This window comes from Andrographis paniculata, unplaced genomic scaffold (genome assembly GCF_009805555.1).
Source record: "Andrographis paniculata isolate CXL003 unplaced genomic scaffold, ASM980555v1 Contig34END, whole genome shotgun sequence".
Lineage (NCBI taxonomy): Eukaryota > Viridiplantae > Streptophyta > Magnoliopsida > Lamiales > Acanthaceae > Andrographis > Andrographis paniculata.
The window spans coordinates 1,035,388-1,057,694 of NW_026137567.1; the positions used below are offsets into that span (position 1 = coordinate 1,035,388).

Sequence of the window (22,307 nt, forward strand, 5' to 3'; positions counted from 1 at the left end):
CTTTCAATATCCTTGCCACAATCGTGCCCCGGTAGCTCTTCACATTGCCGAAGTCCTCGTCGAGGACGCACACGAGATTGACATCGGGACCCGCCCGTACATAACACTCTGCTAACATGCAGACTAAAGGTCTGCAGTCGGGCGTGTCACCCTGATGTTGGCATCTAACGTATTCGGGCATGTCGCTCAACATAGGTCATAGTTGTGCAGCGTTCATGTACAACGATAAAAATTGTGTCTGCAAAAATAATGCAAAAATTTGTTAAGGAATTCGTTCTATCCAAAGACAATTAATTTTATTACTCCAAAGACGCATAAATTTCTTTGTATTCTCATGGCCGAAGGGATCGCGCAGCGAATTACACTCCAGTACAATGCGATTGACGATATCTAATATGCAGAGATGTCAGTAGAACCGGGTGTGCACCGGTAGAAATATGTACCGGCACCCAAACTGGATTTTGTCCATGATTGCCAATCTCCTAGCATCGTTCATTTGAAGCGATTGGGCAAACATGAGCACGTTACCCTTATTAATGGTCAGCTTTTTCGCTTCTCTGGTTGGTGGTGATAGCGCATCGTTCACGGCTTTCTGAAAATAAAACAAAGCAACCAAAGCAATAATAATAGTGTGATTTCTAATCCTAATAGTAAAAATTTCAAATAAGATACTCACCGATAAAAACCATGGCACACAACCACAATGCACTTGCGGATTGTGCTGAAGCTGGTATGCAGTGCTGCATAAATAATTTAGGTACGCGTCAATCACCTCGCCTTTGATAGCCTGGTCGAACAACAATTCTAGCACCGAATCGGACGAGATGAACACGACGCCTTGTTGCCATACATTGTCCCTACAAAATGATAGCCGCAAACATAAGAAAACATCAATTAAGAAAAATATATAAAACCGTAATAGTGAATAGCAATACCGGACGGCAAATGACGCGAGAAATTGTTCGATGGTATTCGTCACATCCTCAGATAAGGTCCCTTCCCACATTCGTTTTCATTATTGCGATATATCTATCATTTTTTTTACTTCATTGTATGTTCCAACGGTAGCAACCGACTCTCCATCGTCGCCAACAACAAAAGGTTCCTGAACCAACAATGGAGATAATCATATTTCTGTAGGTATCTGTATTTATTGTAGAAGTATTAACTCAGAAAACCTAGGTATTTAAGAATCTATCCAAAGTATTTTAAGCCAGACGACTGATATTTGTATCAAACTATGTACCTGCTCATCTATGACATTAGCCACTGACTTTCCTTTAGCCCTCCCAGTTTTTTTGGCTTTTTTAATTCATGGTGTTGATACGGGTGTTACAAATTTAGGCTTTTTATTTCTCTTCCGATCCTACGTGCCATTACAACACATACGATCAATGAATCTGCGGCCCTGCTACAAGTTTCACTGCCAGACTCATCGGCAGGCTACGATTTTAATAGAGCAAACAGTCAAACAACTACGACCTATAAAATGTACTTACTATAGTAATTAACTTACCTTGACATCTTGAGGTGCAATATACAGTACAATGGCCATTAGTTGGTTAAACTCTTGTAGGCTACCAACCCCTTCATCGTCCGACTCGTTTATCGGATCAATCTGGCCTAAAAAAGTGTCCATTTTGTTTTTGCATCGTCTCTTATTATTGACTCATTATTCCATTGCGTCATCGAGGTCCTTCTCAACCTGACTCTCCTCCTCTTCAGTCTGCTTCTTCTCTTCCAGGTCCTTCTCTGTCTGTCTGATCTTCTTCATCCTCCTCTAGTTGTTTCTTCTCTCTCTTTACATCCATCCGCTCTATTGTCTCCTCCTCATACTCTGCGTCACCATCACCCTCATCCTCACACTCAACTTCATTGTCCTTCTCGACAACCCCAGATCTAGCTCTTTGCAATTTACTAGGAAGTTTCGCAATTGCAACATCTTATTTCCGTAACTTCATTTTCAATACCGCAATTTGTTGAACTGCTTTCCACAACATATGTTAATAATGTAATATAAGAAATTACTTTATCCATTTACAATGGTAACAACATTGAATAATGCACTTACCTCCGAAGCATGGCAGATTGCACGAAAAAACTTCTCTTCAATGCTTTTTCAATAAAAGTCCTGAATATTTGTTCTCTTCAAAGATGATAATTCAGTCACTGCATGAACCCCTGAGATCGGACCAAGTCTATTCAGCCACCGAAAGAGCCGCGGTACCTTCGGTAGGCACCTTGCCTTGTCCAAGGTTGATACTCTTTCGTTAAAAAGCCTGCAAATAATAATAATCTCATTACTTCCAATAATAATAGTAACAGACATATTGTGTGCAATATACAAAAATAAGTAGAATAATTAAAAAAACTGATATTACATTGCTTACCAAAAAACCGACTGTGCAGCCTATCAAATATTTTTTTTCCGGACTTAAGTTCGTTTATAGACTTCAATAGATATTGGTGACTTGCAGGTCCCCATGCATAGTCACCAATCGCAGTCAGGTCATCCACATACGGTAACAAAAATAGGGTACAAAATAATTCGCAGAAAAAAATAAAATATTTTCAAACACAAGCAAAATAAAGAGACGGGCAACATCCGCAACAGATACAGGCTCTAGCTCATTCAATAGAGCCTCACACAGCTTCTGCAACACCTCGGCACGGGTTACAGAATGCGGCTTGCCCCCAAATATCCGAACAAACCATTCACTTTCAACGGATGTGTTGTCTGTCACGTAGACTCCCTTCGCATATAGTCCCAAGACTACAAAATATTCCTCAGCTTCAAATGGCAGGTCAATGTCAGCTCCGATCTTGAACGACGTAGACTCCGAACTAAAGTTATTAACAAGGGCAAGAAGGCGGTGCCATGGAAACTTTATCTTCGGGCAGTCCAAAAAATGCCTGAACGGAGTCATTTTGATGGCTTTGATGTGTTCATCCAACATGTGTTGCTTGAGTTTTTCGTGGAACGGTAATGCAAAGCGGCTGATTACCGATTTGTATTCCTTCCCCGGCTTGTAAGTAAATACCATCAGTCCACATTATTCAAATCTCAAATTTAGTTAAAAGTTTATCACAATTTATCAAGAGTACATAAAAATACATTCCGAGTATACAATAGTCCCCTACAGGTATATTACTTAGCAAATTAGATCAAACAAATAAAACTCGTGGTACATAATAATACCGCATTTGCCAACCCACAAATATGACTAATTACCAAACAATCAAACAGAAAAAACTAAAATATGCAACTTCGAATAACTAAACAAAATATACATCTCCAAACTTAACAAAAATCAAAGATAAAACAGATAAAATCACCCAAAATCGGTGCCAATATTAAACACCGAACCGGGTTTTCTGGTAAAAAATTCGAACAATTTCAAATCCGGTGAACAAATACAACACCGACCACCCAAGGCTTCTCATCACCGAACCGTGGCATACAAACAGGGGACCAAGGCTTATACCCCAAACAATCGAAGAAACTACGGTATAAAATTCGATTGTCCACAAAATCAGAAATCGAAAAAGACTTCGACCAGAAACTTACTTCTTTGAACTTATCTTCGGGGATCGAGGCGGGTTCGATGTTCTCCTCACCATTTTGATGGACGGATGCGTTACTACTTGATCGCTAGGAAGTTCACGAGCGTCGATTTGCCTTAATATGGAAGAACTAGGGTTTAAAAGGGGAGTGAGGAGAATTATGAGAGGTTTCATGCCTCAACTCTTAAACCATGGGTCGTTTTCTTTTTTTTAAAAAAAAAAAAATCACAAAAGAAGGTATACGTTATTTAAATGGAAGTATCTAAGCTTATAATAGGGGTAGAGCGGGATATAATGTACGCATATATTATAAAATTTGGAAGTATTTATTAAACAATCGTAAGTACACGTTGCATATACAACAACAATTGAGTGGAAAAATACAAAAAAATGGGTTATAACATACCTAAAGTAGGGACTGCAGCCCAATTAATTTACAATAGGACTGAATTGCAACTACATTCTCTGATATAAATTTTAATCCAACTCTCCCATTTTTGAAATACTTTTAACTGATTTTTTTTGCCTTATATATTTTTTAAAAAATTAATAGAAAATAATATAATCAATAAATAAATACTAAGTGTAAGAATATTAAATATTAGAAAATAAGTCAAAAGTATTTTAAAAATTAATTTCTCATAAAAATATAACTAATATAGTATCATTTTATAAAAAATATTTTTTTATATATATATAATAGTATAAAATACAAAAAAAAATATTTAAATTATTATGTAAAATAAGTTAAAATAAATAACAATGTATAGATATATCTTATCAAATACAATAAGAATATGATATACATTATCAAATTCAATGTCGCATTATCATCATTATCTTTTTCAATCCCAATTTGAATTTCTTTAAGAGGTGTAAATTGATACTGAATACGGACGCATATTTTTTTTAGCACGTCCGTGTTTGTATAAATATGACAATAATTTTTTATTAAAATAATACGCCCGTGTTATAGTTAACACGGCCGTGTTTATTCTAAATTATATGTCGCGTCAGTTTCCGTTAAGTCCAATAATTAACATGATCGTGTTTGTTCTAAATTATATATCACGTCAATTGTCGTTAAGTTCATATCAACATATTTCATTATAATTTTAATGATGAGAAAAAAAATAAAAATTTCTTTTTTATATGAAACTAATTTTAGTAATTATTTTTAAATGAGATCAAAAATAAAAAATTAAGTTATTCAATATTATTAAATAATTAAACTCTTTTAGCTAAAATACCAGTCCATTGGAGTGAGGGAGTGGTATTTTTCAAAAGGCCGCTTTAATAAAAAATTATTCAAACTGTTTTAGTTATTTTTTAAGCTAATTATATTTAGCCATATGCTGTGTCGTGGGTCACAAAGTGCAGAGACTAACGGCGAGTTCAGTCGGAGCTTAGGTTTCCTCCTCGGAACAAATTCATCGAGGGATTTATTGACACGGCGACAATGGTGAGAGTGGCCACTTTCTTTGGAATGACTTTTGGCGCCTTTCTCTTCTGGCAAACCATGGATAAAGTCCACGTCTGGATTGCTCTTCACCAGGACGAAAAGGTATGTATAAACAATTCATGGTCGCTGAAGTTCGATTTATGCGTTTGCTTTTGTACTTGCTGGTTTTCGATTTTATGTTCATCCATCAGTTAGTGTGCAAATCAGAAAGGCGTGATTCATATTTGGACTCTAATTGGGGATCTAGAGTTCCTATTTGGATCAATATGAGATGTACTCTGTTGGCTGCGTATCGATTTAGTTAAGTCACATTGCATAGTAGCTAGGGTTGCTAGGGTATCTCGTTTTCTGTTGGTGTGGGAGCTTTAGGTTTTTCGATTTGTGGATTTTATTTGGGTCAAATAGCACATTAATTTGTTTGTTTTTCAATTGAATATTCATGTTTCATCGAACTAGTTTCATAATCCTCAAAGTCTTTGCTTTAATTGAAGGGTTCTTCTTTGGTTTTTTCTTTTTGTTTCTGTTCCCTTTAAAAATGAAATCTGTGTTCAAATAGAAAACAAGACTTTCTGCATACACTCTCTTAGAACTAATCTCCCAACTCTGTAAATCTATTAGAAACGAGCTCAAGTTATAGTTCTTTTGAATCTACTTATTTTGTTTGTCCATATTCGAATGGATGATATAGAATAATCACCATTTAGCTTATGCAACAAAGAATTAACCCATAATACGTTCTACTTTCAAATAATTCGAGGACATATTCTTGAGTTTTAAATTCTCCCTGATCTTACAAGTCTTCCATGGAAGTGTCGTTTATCTAATATCAAGCTCTAATTACCATGGTTGGTGGGATAGTGTTATATCACCATGGCTTGGCTGAGTTGTTTTAGCTTCTTTTCTACTTCGAGTCTCTGTAAAGGCAATGATTGGTAATTAATCAATCTCATTGTTTGCTAAAATGGAATTTGCTTGTCTCCGGCAATGTTGTTGTGGGATGTAGAAGGAGAGAATGGAGAAGGAGGCAGAGATAAGGAGAATGCGAGAGGAACTATATCAACAGCAGAAAGAGAAGAGCTCTCTTGCTTGATCTTCATTTTCAGGATCAACCACATGGATTACCTCATACCAAGTTTGAGTATCTTAAAAGTAAGGCATACATCTTGTTCAGAATACAAACTTGAGTTATTATTCCTGAAAATAAATTTGACTACCAATTCTATTTTTAATTCGCAATGAAGTATTTATTTTAACGAATTTCGAGTGTTTATATGTGAAATAATTTTCCATCATGATTTGTATGGAATATTATGTAATTAGTGTTGAGTATTTCAAATATATTTATTGTGTGGTAGGTAGAATTCTATAATATAAATAGTTGTAGAAATTCAAAGTGGGTTCCATTGTAGTGTTGTTCTTCTTCCTTCTATTAAACTTGTGTTCCTAGCTTGTTCGATGTTCTCCCTTCCCTTTCTAATAAAGAGGTATTAGAGTCTTATTCGGCTTGTCTGGTTATTGCTCTTTGAGGATTGCAACAAATTCAAGCACTTTTTCTTTCCAATATCCTGAACTAACCAAACACAATTGGGAAAATTGGGCGCATCATACGGAAGTTATATTTGGTGCCGAAGGTGTTTGGAAGAGTGATAATAGAAGGCTACATAGTGCTAGAGAATAAAAGAACAATCATAAAAACGAGAAGAAAGAGTTGCAAAAGCAATGCAGGAATGACTGGTATGTATGTGTAACTCCCCGGCTGCTCAAACTAGAGTATCACCGCCACGCCACACCGGAAGACTCGTTCATCAACCAACTAGTCCTACATTGTGGCGCTAAGGCTAAAATATTGACTACAAACAACTAAATAGAGATCTAAAATTAATGCGCACCGGCTTATCAATTAAATAAGTTCAGTTCGAGTAAAAAATATAAATTAGAAATAGTTCAAATGACACAAGTCCTTAAACATAATTAATAAATTTCAAAAGCATTCTAGAAGATAAAGTAGTTATAGTTTGCTCCCTGATAGATCATATGATTTAGATGTATCATTTAGATATAACAAAAGCATCATCTCCTACGAAAAGGTTGTAAGAAGAAGGTCAACACAATGGTTGATAATGCCACAAAACCATTTGAAGAAGATAATTCGAATAAGATGTTACATATCACATAAGGATAACTCTCTCCCTTTCATTCTCAAGTAATTGTGATGAACACATTACGAAGAAAACTCCGCTAGGCCTTAATCAGGGCCGGTTCGACCCGGTTTTCTAACCTTATTACTTCGTATGACACGTCACATAGTTACACATAATAAGCATAGAGTCACAACCCTCAAGAAAAGCTCCACAATATGTACATAAGGGTTCGAGTCCAAATGTACATCTAAGTCAATTTATTTATTAGTTTGCGAGGGGCGCCAAACGGCCCACAACCCTCTAGTCTCCAATATAACATACCAAGATGGGATTGTACGCAATTCATTCCTCTATCACGGATGACGGTCTAAAAATTTTTTCATCGTGAATGACAGGCACCTCGGAATCACCCAAAAAGGAACACGCCGTCTAGATCCCTCGACCTAGCACATTCAGGTTCTAGTTCGAGGTTAGCTAGTTATCTTAAAATACCGGTATACCCTCACGTGTTTGCAAGACAGAGAGGTGGAAGGCTATACCTTATCATCCAAACGATTGACAAGTTGATCGGACTCGACGGATAGTTTTAATCACCAATTTGACCCCATACCCAACATGCTATTAACCTCAAAGCATTCAAATGGTCAACATTTAACCAACCAAAAAGTGGAATATTAAAACTCAACAAGTTCGTTATAATCTTACTTTATTTTTCAAATAAAAATTCGAATAATATGTCCATCCCAATAGGTATAATATTTTTGTATTACCCCGGCCGGCTCAAACCGGAGCGTCACCGCCACGCCACACTAGAAGGCTCGTTCATCAACCAACGAGTCCTACGTTGTGGCGCTAAGGCTTAAATAATAAATACCAACAACTAATAGGAACTTAGAATTAAAGCGCACCGGCTTATCAATTAAGTAAATAAAGTTTGAATAAAAAACATAAATTGGAAATAGTTCAAAATGCATTAGTCTTTAAACACAATCAATGAATTTCAAAACATTTTAGAAGGTAAGGTAGTTCTCATTTCCCTCGATGGATCATATGACGTGAATGCATCACTTAGGCATAACGGAAGCATGATCACCTACAAAAAGAATCGTAAGGAGGGGGTCAACACAACGGTTGAGTAAGCGTAATTAATCGAAGATAAATTAATACGATATAATGCCACAAAATCATTTGAAGAAGATAGTCGAATAAAATGACACGTATCACATAAGGGGAACTCACACACACGAGTCTTTTAGCGCCTCTCTTATACCTCCTTTTCATTCTCAAATAATAGCGATAAGCACATCACGAAGAAAACTCCACTAGGCCTTAATCAGGGCCGGGTCGACCCGGTTTTCAAACCTTATTACTTCGTATGACACGTCACATAATTTCACATAACAAACATAGGGTCATAACCCTCAAAGGAAACTCCACAATGTGTACATAAGGGTTCGAAATCCAAAGTACACGTAAATCAATTAATTATTAGTTGGCGAGGGGCGCCATACGGCCCACAACCCTCTTGTCTCCAATATAACATACTAAGAGGGGATTGTACGCAATCCATCCCTCCATCACGGATGACGGTCTAAAGACCTTTCCATCGTGAATGACGGGCACCTCGGAATCACCCTAAAAGGGAACCCGCCATCTCGATCCCTCGACCTAGCCCCTTCGGGATCTAGATCAAGGTTAGCTAGTTATCCTAAAATACCGGTATACCCTCACGTGTTTGCAAGGCACAGAGGTGGAAGGCTATGCCTTATAATCAACTTTCTAGAAGAAATTGGCAAAACCTAACACTTTTGGGGCAAACCCATTTGACAAGAATATTGAAAAATATATCAATAAAAGGGTTTAGGGATTAGAACATATCAATCTATCTAAGATTAATCCCACTTACCTCAAGAGAAGAGACCAAAAGGAAGAATTTTGGAGAATAAGAACTCCAAGGGAGAGCAGGGGGCTGGCGGCGGCGCTAGCGGGCGTGCTGGCTGCTGCTGCTCCTTTTTTTTTTATTATTCTTTTATTCAACATAACATACTTAGTCCTTTATTAATTATTTTATTCTACTTTGGCCCAAACTCAAATTTTACTTCTAATTTAAACCCTACTCTTTAATTTATTACACTAAAAGACCAAAATAAATTATGCCCAAAATGAAATTTGTCCGACTCCGGCAAACTTCCGGCGATTATTTTACGGGGTATTACATCTTTCCCCCCTTAGGACATTTTGTCCTCGAAATCGATCTGCACGCCCGGAGCTACCTCAAACAACCCTGATTACTTTCCTCGCATTTCTTGCTCGGTTTCCCATGTCGCTTCTTCAACCCCATGCCGCGACCACACTACCTTCACCATCCTTATCTCACGGTTCCGCGTCGATCTAACTTTGAAAGCCACAATCTGAATAGGTTGCTCTGAGTACACCAAATCCTCCTGAAGATCCAAGACTTCCAGCTGAAGTATATGAGATGGGTCAGCCACGTATCTCCTCAATTGAGAGACATGAAAAACATCGTGAACCCTTTTCAATGTCTCCGGCAAGGCCAACCTGTAGGCCACCTCTCCAATCCTTTCGATGATCTCGTACGGCCCTACATACCTCGGGCTCAACTTTTCCTTAATACCAAATCTCCTCACACCCTTCGTCGGTGAGACCTTAAGTAATACATGATCACCCACCTTAAAATGCCCATCCCTCCGAGCAAGGTCGGCATAACTCTTCTGGCGATCTTGGGCGGCTTTCATCTTAGCCTTGATGTTACGAATCTGATTCATCATCTCCTCAATCATTTCGGGCCCCAATACAACCCTTTCGCTTAGGTCACTCCAACACAATGGCGTTCTACACTTCCTCCCATACAAAGCCTCAAAGGGTGCCATCCCAATGGTCGCTTGATGGCTATTATTGTAGGAGAACTCCACTAGAGCCAACTGATCCTCCCATCGGCCTTGAGAATCCAATGCACAAGCTCGCAACATATCTTCCAAAATCTAAATGGTTCGTTCAATTTGCCCATCGGTCATCGGATGAAAGGCCGTACTCATCCTTAACCGAGTACCGAACTCTTTCTGAAGCTTTTGCCAAAAATGCGACTGAAAACGGGGGTCGCGGTCCGAGACAATCACCTCCGGAACTCCATACCTCTTCACCAAGTGCTGGATATACAACCTTGCCAACTTCTGCATGCTCCAAGTCATGTTTATCGAGATGAAAACTGCTGCCTTAGTCAATCGATTAACAACTACCCAAATGGCATCCGCGCTCGATCTCGACTTTGGTAATCCGGTCACAAAATCCATAGCAATTTGAGTCCCACTTCCATTCCGGAACTTCCAACGGTCTCAACAAACCCATAGGTCTCTTATGCTCCGCCTTGACCTTTTGGCAATTCAAACACTTGGCGACATACTCTGCAATGTCCCTTTTCATACCGCGCCACCAAAAATGTCCTTTCAAATCTTTATACATCTTATCGCAACCGGGATGCACTGAATATGGAGAACTATGAGCTTCTTTAAGTATCCTTTCCTTAATATCCAACTGATCCTTGGGCACACATCATCTGTCTCGAAATCTTAGGCTTCCATCCCGACCAACATGGAAGTCGCTTATTTCACCTTGTTGCACCTTTATCGCTAAGTTGAGTAAATCATCGTCATCAACCTGAGCCTCCCGAATCTCCCTCAAAATCTCGGGCTCAATTGACAAGGCACCTATATATCCTTCAATCATCTTAGGACCCACTACCTCAATTTATAGATTCTCGAACTTATGACACAACTCTATGGGTAATGTCATCGAACATACGTCATGACTTGACTTCCGACTCAAAGCATCAGCAACCACATTCGCCTTGCCTTCCTGATATAAAATATCCAAGTCATAGTCCTTTACTAATTCCAACCACCTCCGTTGTCTCAGATTGAACTCTCTTTGAGTGAATATGTATTTCAAACTCTTATGATCGGTGTAAATCTTGCAATGAACTCCGTAAAGGTAATGTCGCCATATCTTGAGAGCAAACATGACAGCCCCCATTTCCAAGTCGTGAGTTGGATAGTTCTCTTCATGCGATTTAAGCTGCCTCGAAGCATATGCTATCACCCTTCCATTTTGCATCAACACGCACCCCAATCCTCGTCTTGACGCATCACAATACACATCGAACTCTCGGCCATCTATCGGCAATGCCAATACCGGTGCAACTGTCAAACTCCGTTTCAACTCTTGAAAAGTTTGTTCACATGATTCGCTCCACACTACTTTGACATTTTTCTTCAACAACGATGTCAATGGACTTGCCAATCGTGCAAAGTCTTGCAGAAACCTCCGATAATACCCGGCCAACCCCAAAAAGCTTCTAATCTCTGTCTGCGTGTTTGGTCGGGGCCAATTTTCAATAGCGCTCACTTTTGATGAGTCAACTGAAACACCATCCCTCGAAATAACATGCCCCAAAAATGCTACTTCGTTCAACCAAAATTCACACTTAGACAGTTTAGCATACAAGTGATGCTCCCTCAATACTTGTAGCACTAACCTGAGGTGATTCGCGTGATCCTCTTCGCTCGAAGAATACACCAATATATCATCAATGAAGACCACAATGAACTTACCCAAATATGGTCTGAAGACTCTATTCATCAAGTCCATGAAGGCAGCTGGAGCATTCGTCAACCCAAATGACATCACCGTAAACTCATAGTGCCCATAACGAGTTCGAAACGCTGTCTTCGAAATATCGCCGTCTGAAATCCGAAGCTGATGATATCCCGACCTCAGATCTATCTTCAAGAATACACTTGCTCCCTTCAGTTGATCAAAGAGGTCGTCAATCCTTGGGAGAGGATACTTATTCTTAACGGTAACTTGATTTAATCCTCGATAATCAATGCACAACCGAAAACTACCATCCTTCTTCTTAACAAATAGAACGGGCGCTCCCCAAGGAGAATTACTCGGCCGGATATACCATTTATCCAACAACTCTTGAAGCTGCTCATTCAATTCAGCTAACTCCTTAGGTGCCATACGGTAGGGAGCCTTAGACACCGGTTCTGCTCTTGGAATTATATCAATCGTGAAATCTATCTCACGGTGAGGCGGCATACCCGGTATCTCATCAGGAAATACATCCGCAAACTCTTTTACCACCGGCATGTTCAAAAGCTGACTCCCATCTCCCAAGACATATGCACTTCACATAGGAACAACGGGTGACCTTTACGAGTTAACTTATGCAGAGAGACAGCAGGCACTATCTTAATCGATGGGCGATAAGGAATCTCCTCATACACAACTTCTCCACCGCAAGGGCTCCGAAGAAAGATCTTTCTCCCACCACAATCTATTCGGGCCTGATAGGTAGCCAGCCAATCCATAACCAAAATGATATCAAACTCCGTCAATTTAAGCTTCAAAAGATTAGTAGGGAATTCTATGCCTCCGATCATTACAGACACTCTTACGAAAAGACAATTGCAAGGCACTAGCTCTCTTGAAGGTAGCCTAATCTCCACCGAAACCTCTACTCGAGAATCTAATTCTAACCTCTTAGCATATCTACTCGATATAAAAGAAAGGGATGCACCAGAATCAAAGAGAATAACCAAAGGTAAATAATTCACCAAGAACGTACCGGTCATGACGTCTCCCTGGTTCTCCACAACTTGCCCTCTCTTCATGACATTAATGTGACATTTCTGGCCACTCCTTCCCCCTTCTCTTGCACGCTGAGGTGCCAATGGCAGTGTACGACCTTGCTGCTGTGGAACCGGGGTCCTCTCAAATGCATTCGGAGCTCCAACTAACTTGGGGCAAAACCTCTTAACATGTCCCGGCTCATGGCAGTAATAGCAAGTGATGGGCTGACCGTCACAACGAACTCCAGGATGAGATTTTCCACATCTGCTACAAACAGTCGGACCTCCACGATTGTCACTCGAATTCCCCTGAGTGAACTTAGGGCGAGATGCATAGGGTGTACCCGAAAACCTCTCCGATTGATCCTTTCGCTTATAGTTCTTCAAACCCTCGCTCACCTTCCCTTTTCCTCTATCTGCCATGCGGGCCCCATCCCTCCACTCATCATACGCTATTCGATTTGCCCGATAGATGTTAGCTGCTTTCTCGTACGCCTCTGAAGGGTCGACACACTGAAGCCGGCTAAGAACCGCTGAAGGTCTCTATTCAGCCCACCAACAAATCTTGTCAGTTTGCACCGATCATTCGCTGCCAAATCCGGAGCATAGGCAGCCAATTCATTAAAACGCGTGAAGTATTCTTCCACCGTCATATTGCCCTGCACCAAGGCACTAAACTCATCATCTTTTGCTCTCTGAATGTGCGAAGAATAAAAGCGCGCCCTTATCATCGTCTTGAATGCCTCCCACGGTAATCCAACCAAATTGCTCCCAAAAGCCTTCTCATTATTCCACCACTTCTTGGCTAGTCCTTCTAAATAATATGCAGCTATCATCGTCTTCTCTCCTTCCGGGCATTTCACCACCTCAAATATAGTCTCCAAACGATCCAACCATTCTCCCAAAATAGTCGGGTCCGATTGACCCGTGAAAGTCGGAGGACTATGACGTAACACCGCATCCATAGCACTCCGGGGCTGCTGAGTGAACTGTCCCATAAACTGACGAAAGATCTCCAATGTCGGGTCTGACGGTCGAACGGGATCCTGAATTGGAGGCTCGGGGTTTTGGGATTGCCTACTCTCAACCTCTTCATCGGAATCAGGTGCCATTGGTGGCTGACGAGCACGCCTAGGGGGCATCTTGCTAATTGAAACTAGACCTAATAAGCTCCAATTAGTCTGATAGCATGAACAATACACATAAACACATGGAATAAACATAAAATGCAATGCATGCCATGAATGCACCCAAACCCGACTAAGCCCATGATCTAATTGCTTTTAGAAATTTTGAAATCTTCAAGTTTTATTAACCAAGAAGCATGAGCCTTTAACTTGGCTCTGATACCAACTGTAACACCCCGGCCGGCTCAAACCGGAGCGTCACCGCCACGCCACACCGGAAGGCTCGTTCATCAACCAACGAGTCCTACGTTGTGGCGCTAAGGCTTAAATAATAAATACCAACAACTAATAGGAACTTAGAATTAAAGCGCACCCGGCTTATCAATTAAGTAAATAAAGTTTGAATTAAAAACATAAATTGGAAATAATTCAAAATGCATTAGTCTTTAAACACAATCAATGAATTTCAAAACATTTTAGAAGGTAAGGTAGTTCTCATTTCCCCCGATGGATCATATGACGTGAATGCATCACTTAGGCATAACAGAAGTATGATCACCTACAAAAAGAATCGTAAGAAGGGGGTCAACACAACGGTTGAGTAAGCACAATTAATCGAAGATAAATTAATACGATATAATGCCACAAAATCATTTGAAGAAGATATTCGAATAAAATGACACGTATCATATAAGGGAAACTCACACACACGAGTCTTTTAGCGCCTCCCTTATACCTCCTTTTCATTCTCAAATAATAGCGATGAGGACATCACGAAGAAAACTCCACTAGGCCTTAATCAGGGCCGGGTCGATCCGGTTTTCCAACCTTATTACTTCGTATGACACATCACATAATTTCAAATAACAAACATAGGATCATAACCCCCAAAGGAAACTCCACAATGTGTACATAAGGGTTCTAAATCCAAAGTACACGTAAATCAATTTATTATTAGTTGGCGATGGGCGCCATACAGCCCACAACCCTCTAGTCTCTAATATTATATACCAAGAGGGGATTGTACGCAATCCATTCCTCCATCACGGATGACGGTCTAAAGACCTTTCCATCGTGAATGACGGGCACCTCGGAATCACCCTAAAAGGGAACCCGCCATCTCGATCCCTCGACTTAGCCCATTCGGGATCTAGATCAAGGTTAGTTAGTTATCCTAAAATACCGGTATACCCTCACGTGTTTGCAAGACACAGAGGTGGAAGGCTATGCCTTATCATCGAAACAATCGACGAGTTGATCGGACTCGACGGGTAGTTTCAATTACCAATTTGGCCAAATACTCAACATGCTCTTAGGCAAATTTCAAAAAGAGTATTTTAAACTCAAAATATTCCAATTGTCAACATTTAACCATGCAAAGTAGGATATTAGACCCAACAAGTTCGTTATGATCTCACTTTATTTTGCCAAATAAACATTCGAAAAATATTTCAATCACAATAGGCATGGTCTAATTCCAAAAATTATAATATTTAAATATAATCGTAAATTTTTTCCAAAAACCATAACTAGGTTAGCGCAAAACTAGGGTTTTAAACCCATCCCATAAATTCTACGCTTTTCAATTTAAAATCCAATAATAATCTTCACATAAACATTATAATCAACTTTCTAGAAGAAATTGGCAAAACCTAACACTTTTTTGGGGCAAACCCATTTGACAAGAATATTGAAAAATATATCAATAGAAGGGTTTAGGGATTAGAACATATCAATCTATCTAAGATTAATCCCACTTACCTCAAGAGAAGAGACCAAAAGTTAGAATTTTGGAGAAGAAGAACTCCAAGGGAGAGCAGGGGGCTGGCGGTGGCGCTGGCGGGCGTGCTGGCTGCTGCTGCTGCTCCTTTTTTTTTTATTTTATTCTTTTATTTAACATAACATACTTAGTCCTTTATTAATTATTTTATTCTACTTTGGCCCAAACTCAATTTCTACTTCTAATTTAAACCCTACTCTTTAATTTATTACACTAAAAGACCAAAATAAATTATGCCCAAAATGAAATTTGTCCGACTCCGGCAAACTTCCGGCGATTATTTTACGGGGTATTACAATTTTCCTAAAAAAAACCATAATTAAGTTATGGCAAAACTAGGATTTCAAATCCATTCCACAAATTCTACGATTTTCAATTTAAAATATTATGATAATCTTCAAATAAGCTCTATTGTACATTATAATCAATTTTCTAGAAAGAAATTGACAAAACCTAACATTATTGGGCAAATCCATTTGAAAATAATTTTGAAAAATATCAATAGAAGAGGCCTACAAATTAGAACATATCATCTATATAAGATTAATCTCACTTACCTTAAGAGAATATACCAAAAGAAAGTGATTTGGAGAAGAAAACTTTCAAGGGAGAAGAAGAGGAGGCCCTGGCGGCGTGTCTGGCGTGTTTGCTGGCTGCTTATTTTAACCCAATTCTTTAATTTTTTTTAAAAAAGCCCAAAATAAATTAAGTCCAAAATAAAATTTGTCCGACTCTAGCTCGGACTCCGGCAAATTCCGGTTAATTTCCTGCGAGTATTTTTACTGGGTATTAGTGGATGATATATTTGAGAACATTGCAAGTGAGTTAGGGGTGAGTTACGGGTACGCATCGGGTCAGGTATTTTGAGTTGGGTATTCAAAGTTTCAGATAACATAAAATACTATCTGGATTGACCCAAACTTTTCAAGCATCCGGCATTTTTTAGTTTGGGTATACAATTTTTATTTTATTACCTTGTGTTTAAAAGAGAATCGGTTTTTCTTTTACTTTCTATTAGTACATAGCTAACCGGTTTTTGGACTATCTTCAACCCATCCAGCAAAAATAGTAATTTTGTTATTTTTGGAGGGTGGGTTATTCCAACCTCCCCTTTACTTCACTTTTGAGACGAGAGGTGAAGAAGATTCCCTCTCGTATGAAAGGATGATTTTTTCCTATTTTTATTTTATTTTAAATTAAAAATTAATTAAAATTTACTTTAAAAGTTATGATTTTATTTTATTTTGTAATTTTTATTTTACTATTTATAAAATAAATTATTTTTGTATATTCATATTTTAATTTTATCGTATTGATTATATTTGATTAAATAATACTCCCTCCGTCCCGAACACCTTGCAACATTATATTTAATTTTTATCCCACACCTTATCCTCTCACATCATCCAAATAAAAAATAAAATATATATTTCTCTCTCCATCACATCACTTAATATCTAAATTATTCTACTTAATACTACCCACCTAAAAATTCGTGCAAAAAACAAATGTTGCATCTTGTTTGGGGCAGAGAAAGTACTATTTTCATCCATTTTGAAAGTTTACACTTTTTTTTTTGATAAATGTAAATTTATTAAGTGGATGAAGGGAGTATTATATAGTATTTTTATTTATATTTTACATCAATATTATTTAATAATGATAAAAAAATTAATTTATTTAATTTTACGCCAATATTGTTTTTTTTTTTTTAATGTTTGAATATCTAGTTTTTCCTTTAAACTTGCAATGGTTTGAAATATTGACAACAAATGGACGGTGAAGACAATGAAGTTGATTTAAGCGACATAGTCACACATTTTTGGGTAGAGGAACACCAAAGGGATTTAGATAGATTCCTTAGGTGGTTGCAATTACTCTAGATGGAACATGATCAACTCGAACTGTTCTGATAACTCCAAATAGGAGCATATTCTTAGCTTGACAAAACTGTGTATTACTCGAATTTCTGTAGAAAAACTATCACAATGAATCATCAATGGCATACATTATTGATATATATCGCTTGGCATGATCCAGAATTCGTTGTTGAGATTATTAACGATTTTTGCCCATATTAAGCTGTAGTCTAGTGCTAGAAAAGCTAAGGCAGACGCCACAAGCGACAGCCACCTTCGCTCGCAAGCGCCCAGAATACACCCTGAAAATACTAAGGCATGGGAAGCAAGCGGCAGCCTTCACCGCCCGCAAGCGACAGCCTCTCCCGCTTGCAAGTGACAGCCCAGACACCCACCGCTGCAGACTATCGTCAGATTCCAACTAAGTATTCCAACTGTAGCGGTACACCCATTCCATTTCCAGCCAACACAAGCGAGCCTAGCTGCGCTGATGCCCTCCAGCCCTTCGGCAAGCGAGGAAGATCTGCGCCCCTACAGTTCAAGGCAATCAAAGCAAGCGCTCTGGGAGTTATGGCCAGCAACTGCCTCAACAGAATAACTACCAGCAACCGCCTAACTGTCCAGCGGTTGGAACTGCCCAACAACTTATTGCAACTGTCCCGTTTCACCTGCTATAAATAGGGGCCAGATATCTGTATAGAAAGGAGATCGATACTCCGATTTTTAACACTCTTAGCAAGTACTATGCAGCAAGTCGTCTTCCTGTTTTCGAGAGCTCCAACCCTGTAAGGGAGTTCCCCACAGGAATGGCCAAGGGAGTAGGAGTTCTTCTCCTCCCTTGGCCAAGTTTTTACGGTTTTCTTAGATTAGATTACTGCTTTCATTTACAGCTTCGTAGCGTTAATCTTTTCATGCTTTAGTAATAGATAATAAAATATCATGTTGTTCTTCATCTCAAACTCTTTCACCATTTTTACACACTTATATAAACTTCGAAATTAAAGAATTTCATTTCACTGGTTTAGAGCTAAAGAAGAATTGATTATTTGAGCCTTGTTATGCGGCAAAAGCGGTCTCAAGGTAGTTCAATGTAGTTAAGTACGCGGGAGCCTTGTCAACCTGCTTAACTGCTGTTCTGAATTCAATTTTGATTAAAAAGAGGTAACAAAAGGGTAAAGCCACTAATGAGGCAAATTTCGGGAAAATTAATTGGACATAGGCGGTGGTCTATTAGGTCACAGAGATTCCTAGTGACAGTAGGGTCTCTTTCTTATAATATCTTGAATCTGGATGTCATTGAAGTCTTGTTGTAAATCCCTTAAGGTCAAAAATTCCAGTGTTATGAATTCTTTATATTCAATTTATATAATTACACTATTTCCTTCTCACCGCGTCCATAAATACATATAATTCCGATAACACAATTTCATCGCTCGTTTATTGCCTCCAGGGACATCTAGCCATTTAGTAACGCACAGTTCAGACACAACATCTCTCCTTCACTCTCGGTCGCTCATCTATATATATGTATACATATAATGTGCCGCTTGCTCATGTCTCGATCATTCAGTAACCGCCACTCACTCATGTCCCGTTCATCTGGTCCCCGCTTCCGCTCATGTCCCGATCATCTGGTTACCGTTGGCACTTCACCTTCCACCTTCGCTTCGCTCGCTCCCTCTCATTCCATCTTTATCGCTTTCATTACCGTTTTTTATAGTCTAGTTATTGGATCCACTGTAAGCGGACCCCTTTCCCACATTCTAGTCGCTTTTTCAAGATCTTCACCGATGAAATTCATGACTTAAAATCCTTGTGTTCGACTTGGAAACTCACCAGTAAAAGAGTATAAATAATTGTGATGACTACTCAGGGTCTACAACCACAAAAATTGCTATATCTGATCGTTTTCTATAAATTCCCACTCACTGATTTTCGAATACAAATTCCCTTTGAATTGTGGTAAAAATATAAAAACACATTTCCACCGTCATCATGTTCCAAGTGATGTTATCACCAATTTCTAACTTAGGAGGAATGTCTGCATCATAATAAAGAAGTTATATATTTAGGGATAGAGAGTGTAGACATGAAGAGTTTTGGAGAGACCACTTATCTGCGACAACTCGGTTTCCAAATTCTTATTTTAGACAGAGATTTCGAATGTGACGCGATCTATTCACCAGGATTTTTACGGATGCTTGCAATAATAGTTCTTACTTCACTCAACAAATTGATTGTATGCATCAATTAGGTTTGTCTCTCCTACAAAACATTATGGCAACCTTACGTATCCTCGCATATGGATTGTGTTTTGAAGATGAGATGAACGACAGCTCGAGGGGCAACAATGAATTTCTGTGATACGATAATCAACACATATTGCAACAATATTTGTGTGATCCAATCAACGATGACATAGTTCGACTCTTGTCTGAAAACAAATGATGTGGATTTCCAGGGATGATAGGGTCTCTAGATTACATGCACTGCGATGGGATGTGTGCTCCTGGCTTGGAAAGGCCAATACAATGGACATTATGGGTACCCAAAACTGATATTAGAGGCAACTGCTTCTCAATATTTATGGATATGACATGCATTTTTCAGGATGTCTGGGATAAATAACAATGTTACAATTTTGGATCATTTGCCCTTTTTACAGGGGTATATGAATAGAACAGCACCTCCGGTCAAATACGAGATGAATGAAAGACATGGAAGACACTTTAACCTTCCTCACACCATGGTGGATGGTATATATCCTGAACATGAAATATTCATACAAGCAATCCAAAATCCTATAACTGCAAAGGGTTAGGCATTTACCGCACTGCAAGAAGCTTGTCATAAAGATATTGAAAGGGCTTTCGGAGTACTTAAACAAAAATGGCGTATATTAGTCGTGCCAGCTAGAATGCGATAAACAAACGATCTTCTCCGTGTTATGACTATGTGTATTATATTACATAATATGATCATTAAAGATGAGCATGACCACAACCTACCTTCTTCGATACCAAACAACAAAGAAGATCAAAATATTCCCGAACATGAACAATCCCTTGATGAAGTTCGCCTCTTATATCACATTAGGATGGTTAGAATTCATAGTATCGAAACCAATCAAATACTACGAGAAGATCTCATGGTATCATCGTTTACACATTAGCGTTTTTTAGTACAAGGGTGTGCTTGTTATGTACACCTTTTTTTTATGTATGTTTTGCTCGATTTACTTGTTTGTCATGAACTTGTCGCCTTGTGTTTTCTTACGAAGCATTGGTTGTTTTTTTACTATTACTTGTATTTTGTACTTATATTTAAGCTATAATTGCAAATAATATTTTTTAACTAACATAAATTTATGCACTAAAATAAAAATAAAAACTATATAAAATTGATCAACTATTTGGCATACATTTTAGTTTCAACAAGCTTTGTAACAACCATAGAACTCCATGTGAGAAACTCAATGACCATTCCAACAATCTAGTATAGGCAACAATGCATCTTACTAATAACATAATATATTAAATCTATACAAAACAAAAATATGCAAGCTTTGCACTTTTTTCTTGACTGTCCATTGCGATTAGCCATATTCTATACAAGCACAAGGACATGAAAAACTAAATCTGATTCATTATCGACAATTGAATAAATGGGACAAGGAAGATAAGCTCCAAAAGTGTTGTCTATCTCTCAAGCCCAAATCCTATTTATCATAGAATGAAAATACCAAGCCAACGGATCAAAATCAATTGTCCGGCTCGGCAGCATATAATCGGCAACTACTTGCTACAATTTAAATCATCATTGAACGTAATATCAACCTCTAACTCAACAACGTATTTAAGAAAATTTTAAAATTAGAAAACTTTCCGGGATCTAAATTTGAAATGTAAAAATGGCATTTTTTTCATTATTCACAAATGCAAGCAGTTTTCAAATGTTCCCAATGCAACATAATCAACATAGAATAATACATCCCTATGAAATATAATCAAGTGCAAGAATAATAGCAATCATTCGAAATAGCAATTGAAGGTCGAAGCCACAATAGCAGCCTTATGAAATATCAACTATCATAAATCCAAACAACAACAATAAATCAAGTGCAAGAACATGAGATAAGCAACCTAGTTCAATCCAAATTTAGATTCCTAAACATAATGCTATTAAGACTAATAAACCCAAAGATTTCACACTCAATTTGTTTCAGTAAACACAAGTTCATCCTAAAAGTAACAACGACTGAACAAATGGTACCTAAAATCATCAACAAAATACACAGCACACACGTTTATCCATCCTTAGGCAATAATCAACATTAATAATGTCGATTCATTACCTTACGATAACAAAAAAGGGCCATGTGTCCGGGCTGTTGTTCATGTCCATACTTAAAAATTGGCCTTGCATTCATAACGCCTTAGTATTCACTATGAGATCCATCTACAAATACATAATTTCTTATTTCAATCAATCCCGAACCAATAGATTAAATGTACAAACTACATATGATAAATGTTTTTTGGATTAAAATTTTGTACTTTCTAACAGTATGAGATCTTCTTTTCTCAGGGAAACATTCTTAACCATTGGTATCATTGAAAAGTTGCTCCTACTATCAGTATGCCTACCATTTGTATCAGTCGGATCTGTATTTGTAGAAATTTTTTCATCAATCATTTAGAGAGCTATTTTTAACCCTAGG

General features: G+C 38.2%; 1 protein-coding gene across 1 annotated transcript; it reads left to right on the plus strand.

Annotated features, from left to right (window-relative positions):
* The first annotated feature begins 4,912 nt into the window (after positions 1–4,912).
* Positions 4,913–6,364, plus strand: LOC127248707 (uncharacterized). The gene is made up of 2 exons (XM_051271195.1): positions 4,913–5,128; positions 6,030–6,364. Exons 1-2 carry the CDS (start codon positions 5,024–5,026, stop codon positions 6,114–6,116), a joined length of 192 nt encoding a protein of 63 aa, XP_051127152.1. The 5' UTR covers positions 4,913–5,023; the 3' UTR covers positions 6,117–6,364.
* Positions 6,365–22,307: the final 15,943 nt, after the last annotated feature.

Coding starts and splice junctions, on each gene's coding strand:
- LOC127248707 (XM_051271195.1), top strand. CDS start 5,024: ATGGTGAGAGTGGCCACTTTCTTTGGAATGACTTTTGGCGCCTTTCTC. Junction 5,129..6,029: donor CTCTTCACCAGGACGAAAAG/GTATGTATAAAC, acceptor TGTGGGATGTAG/AAGGAGAGAATGGAGAAGGA.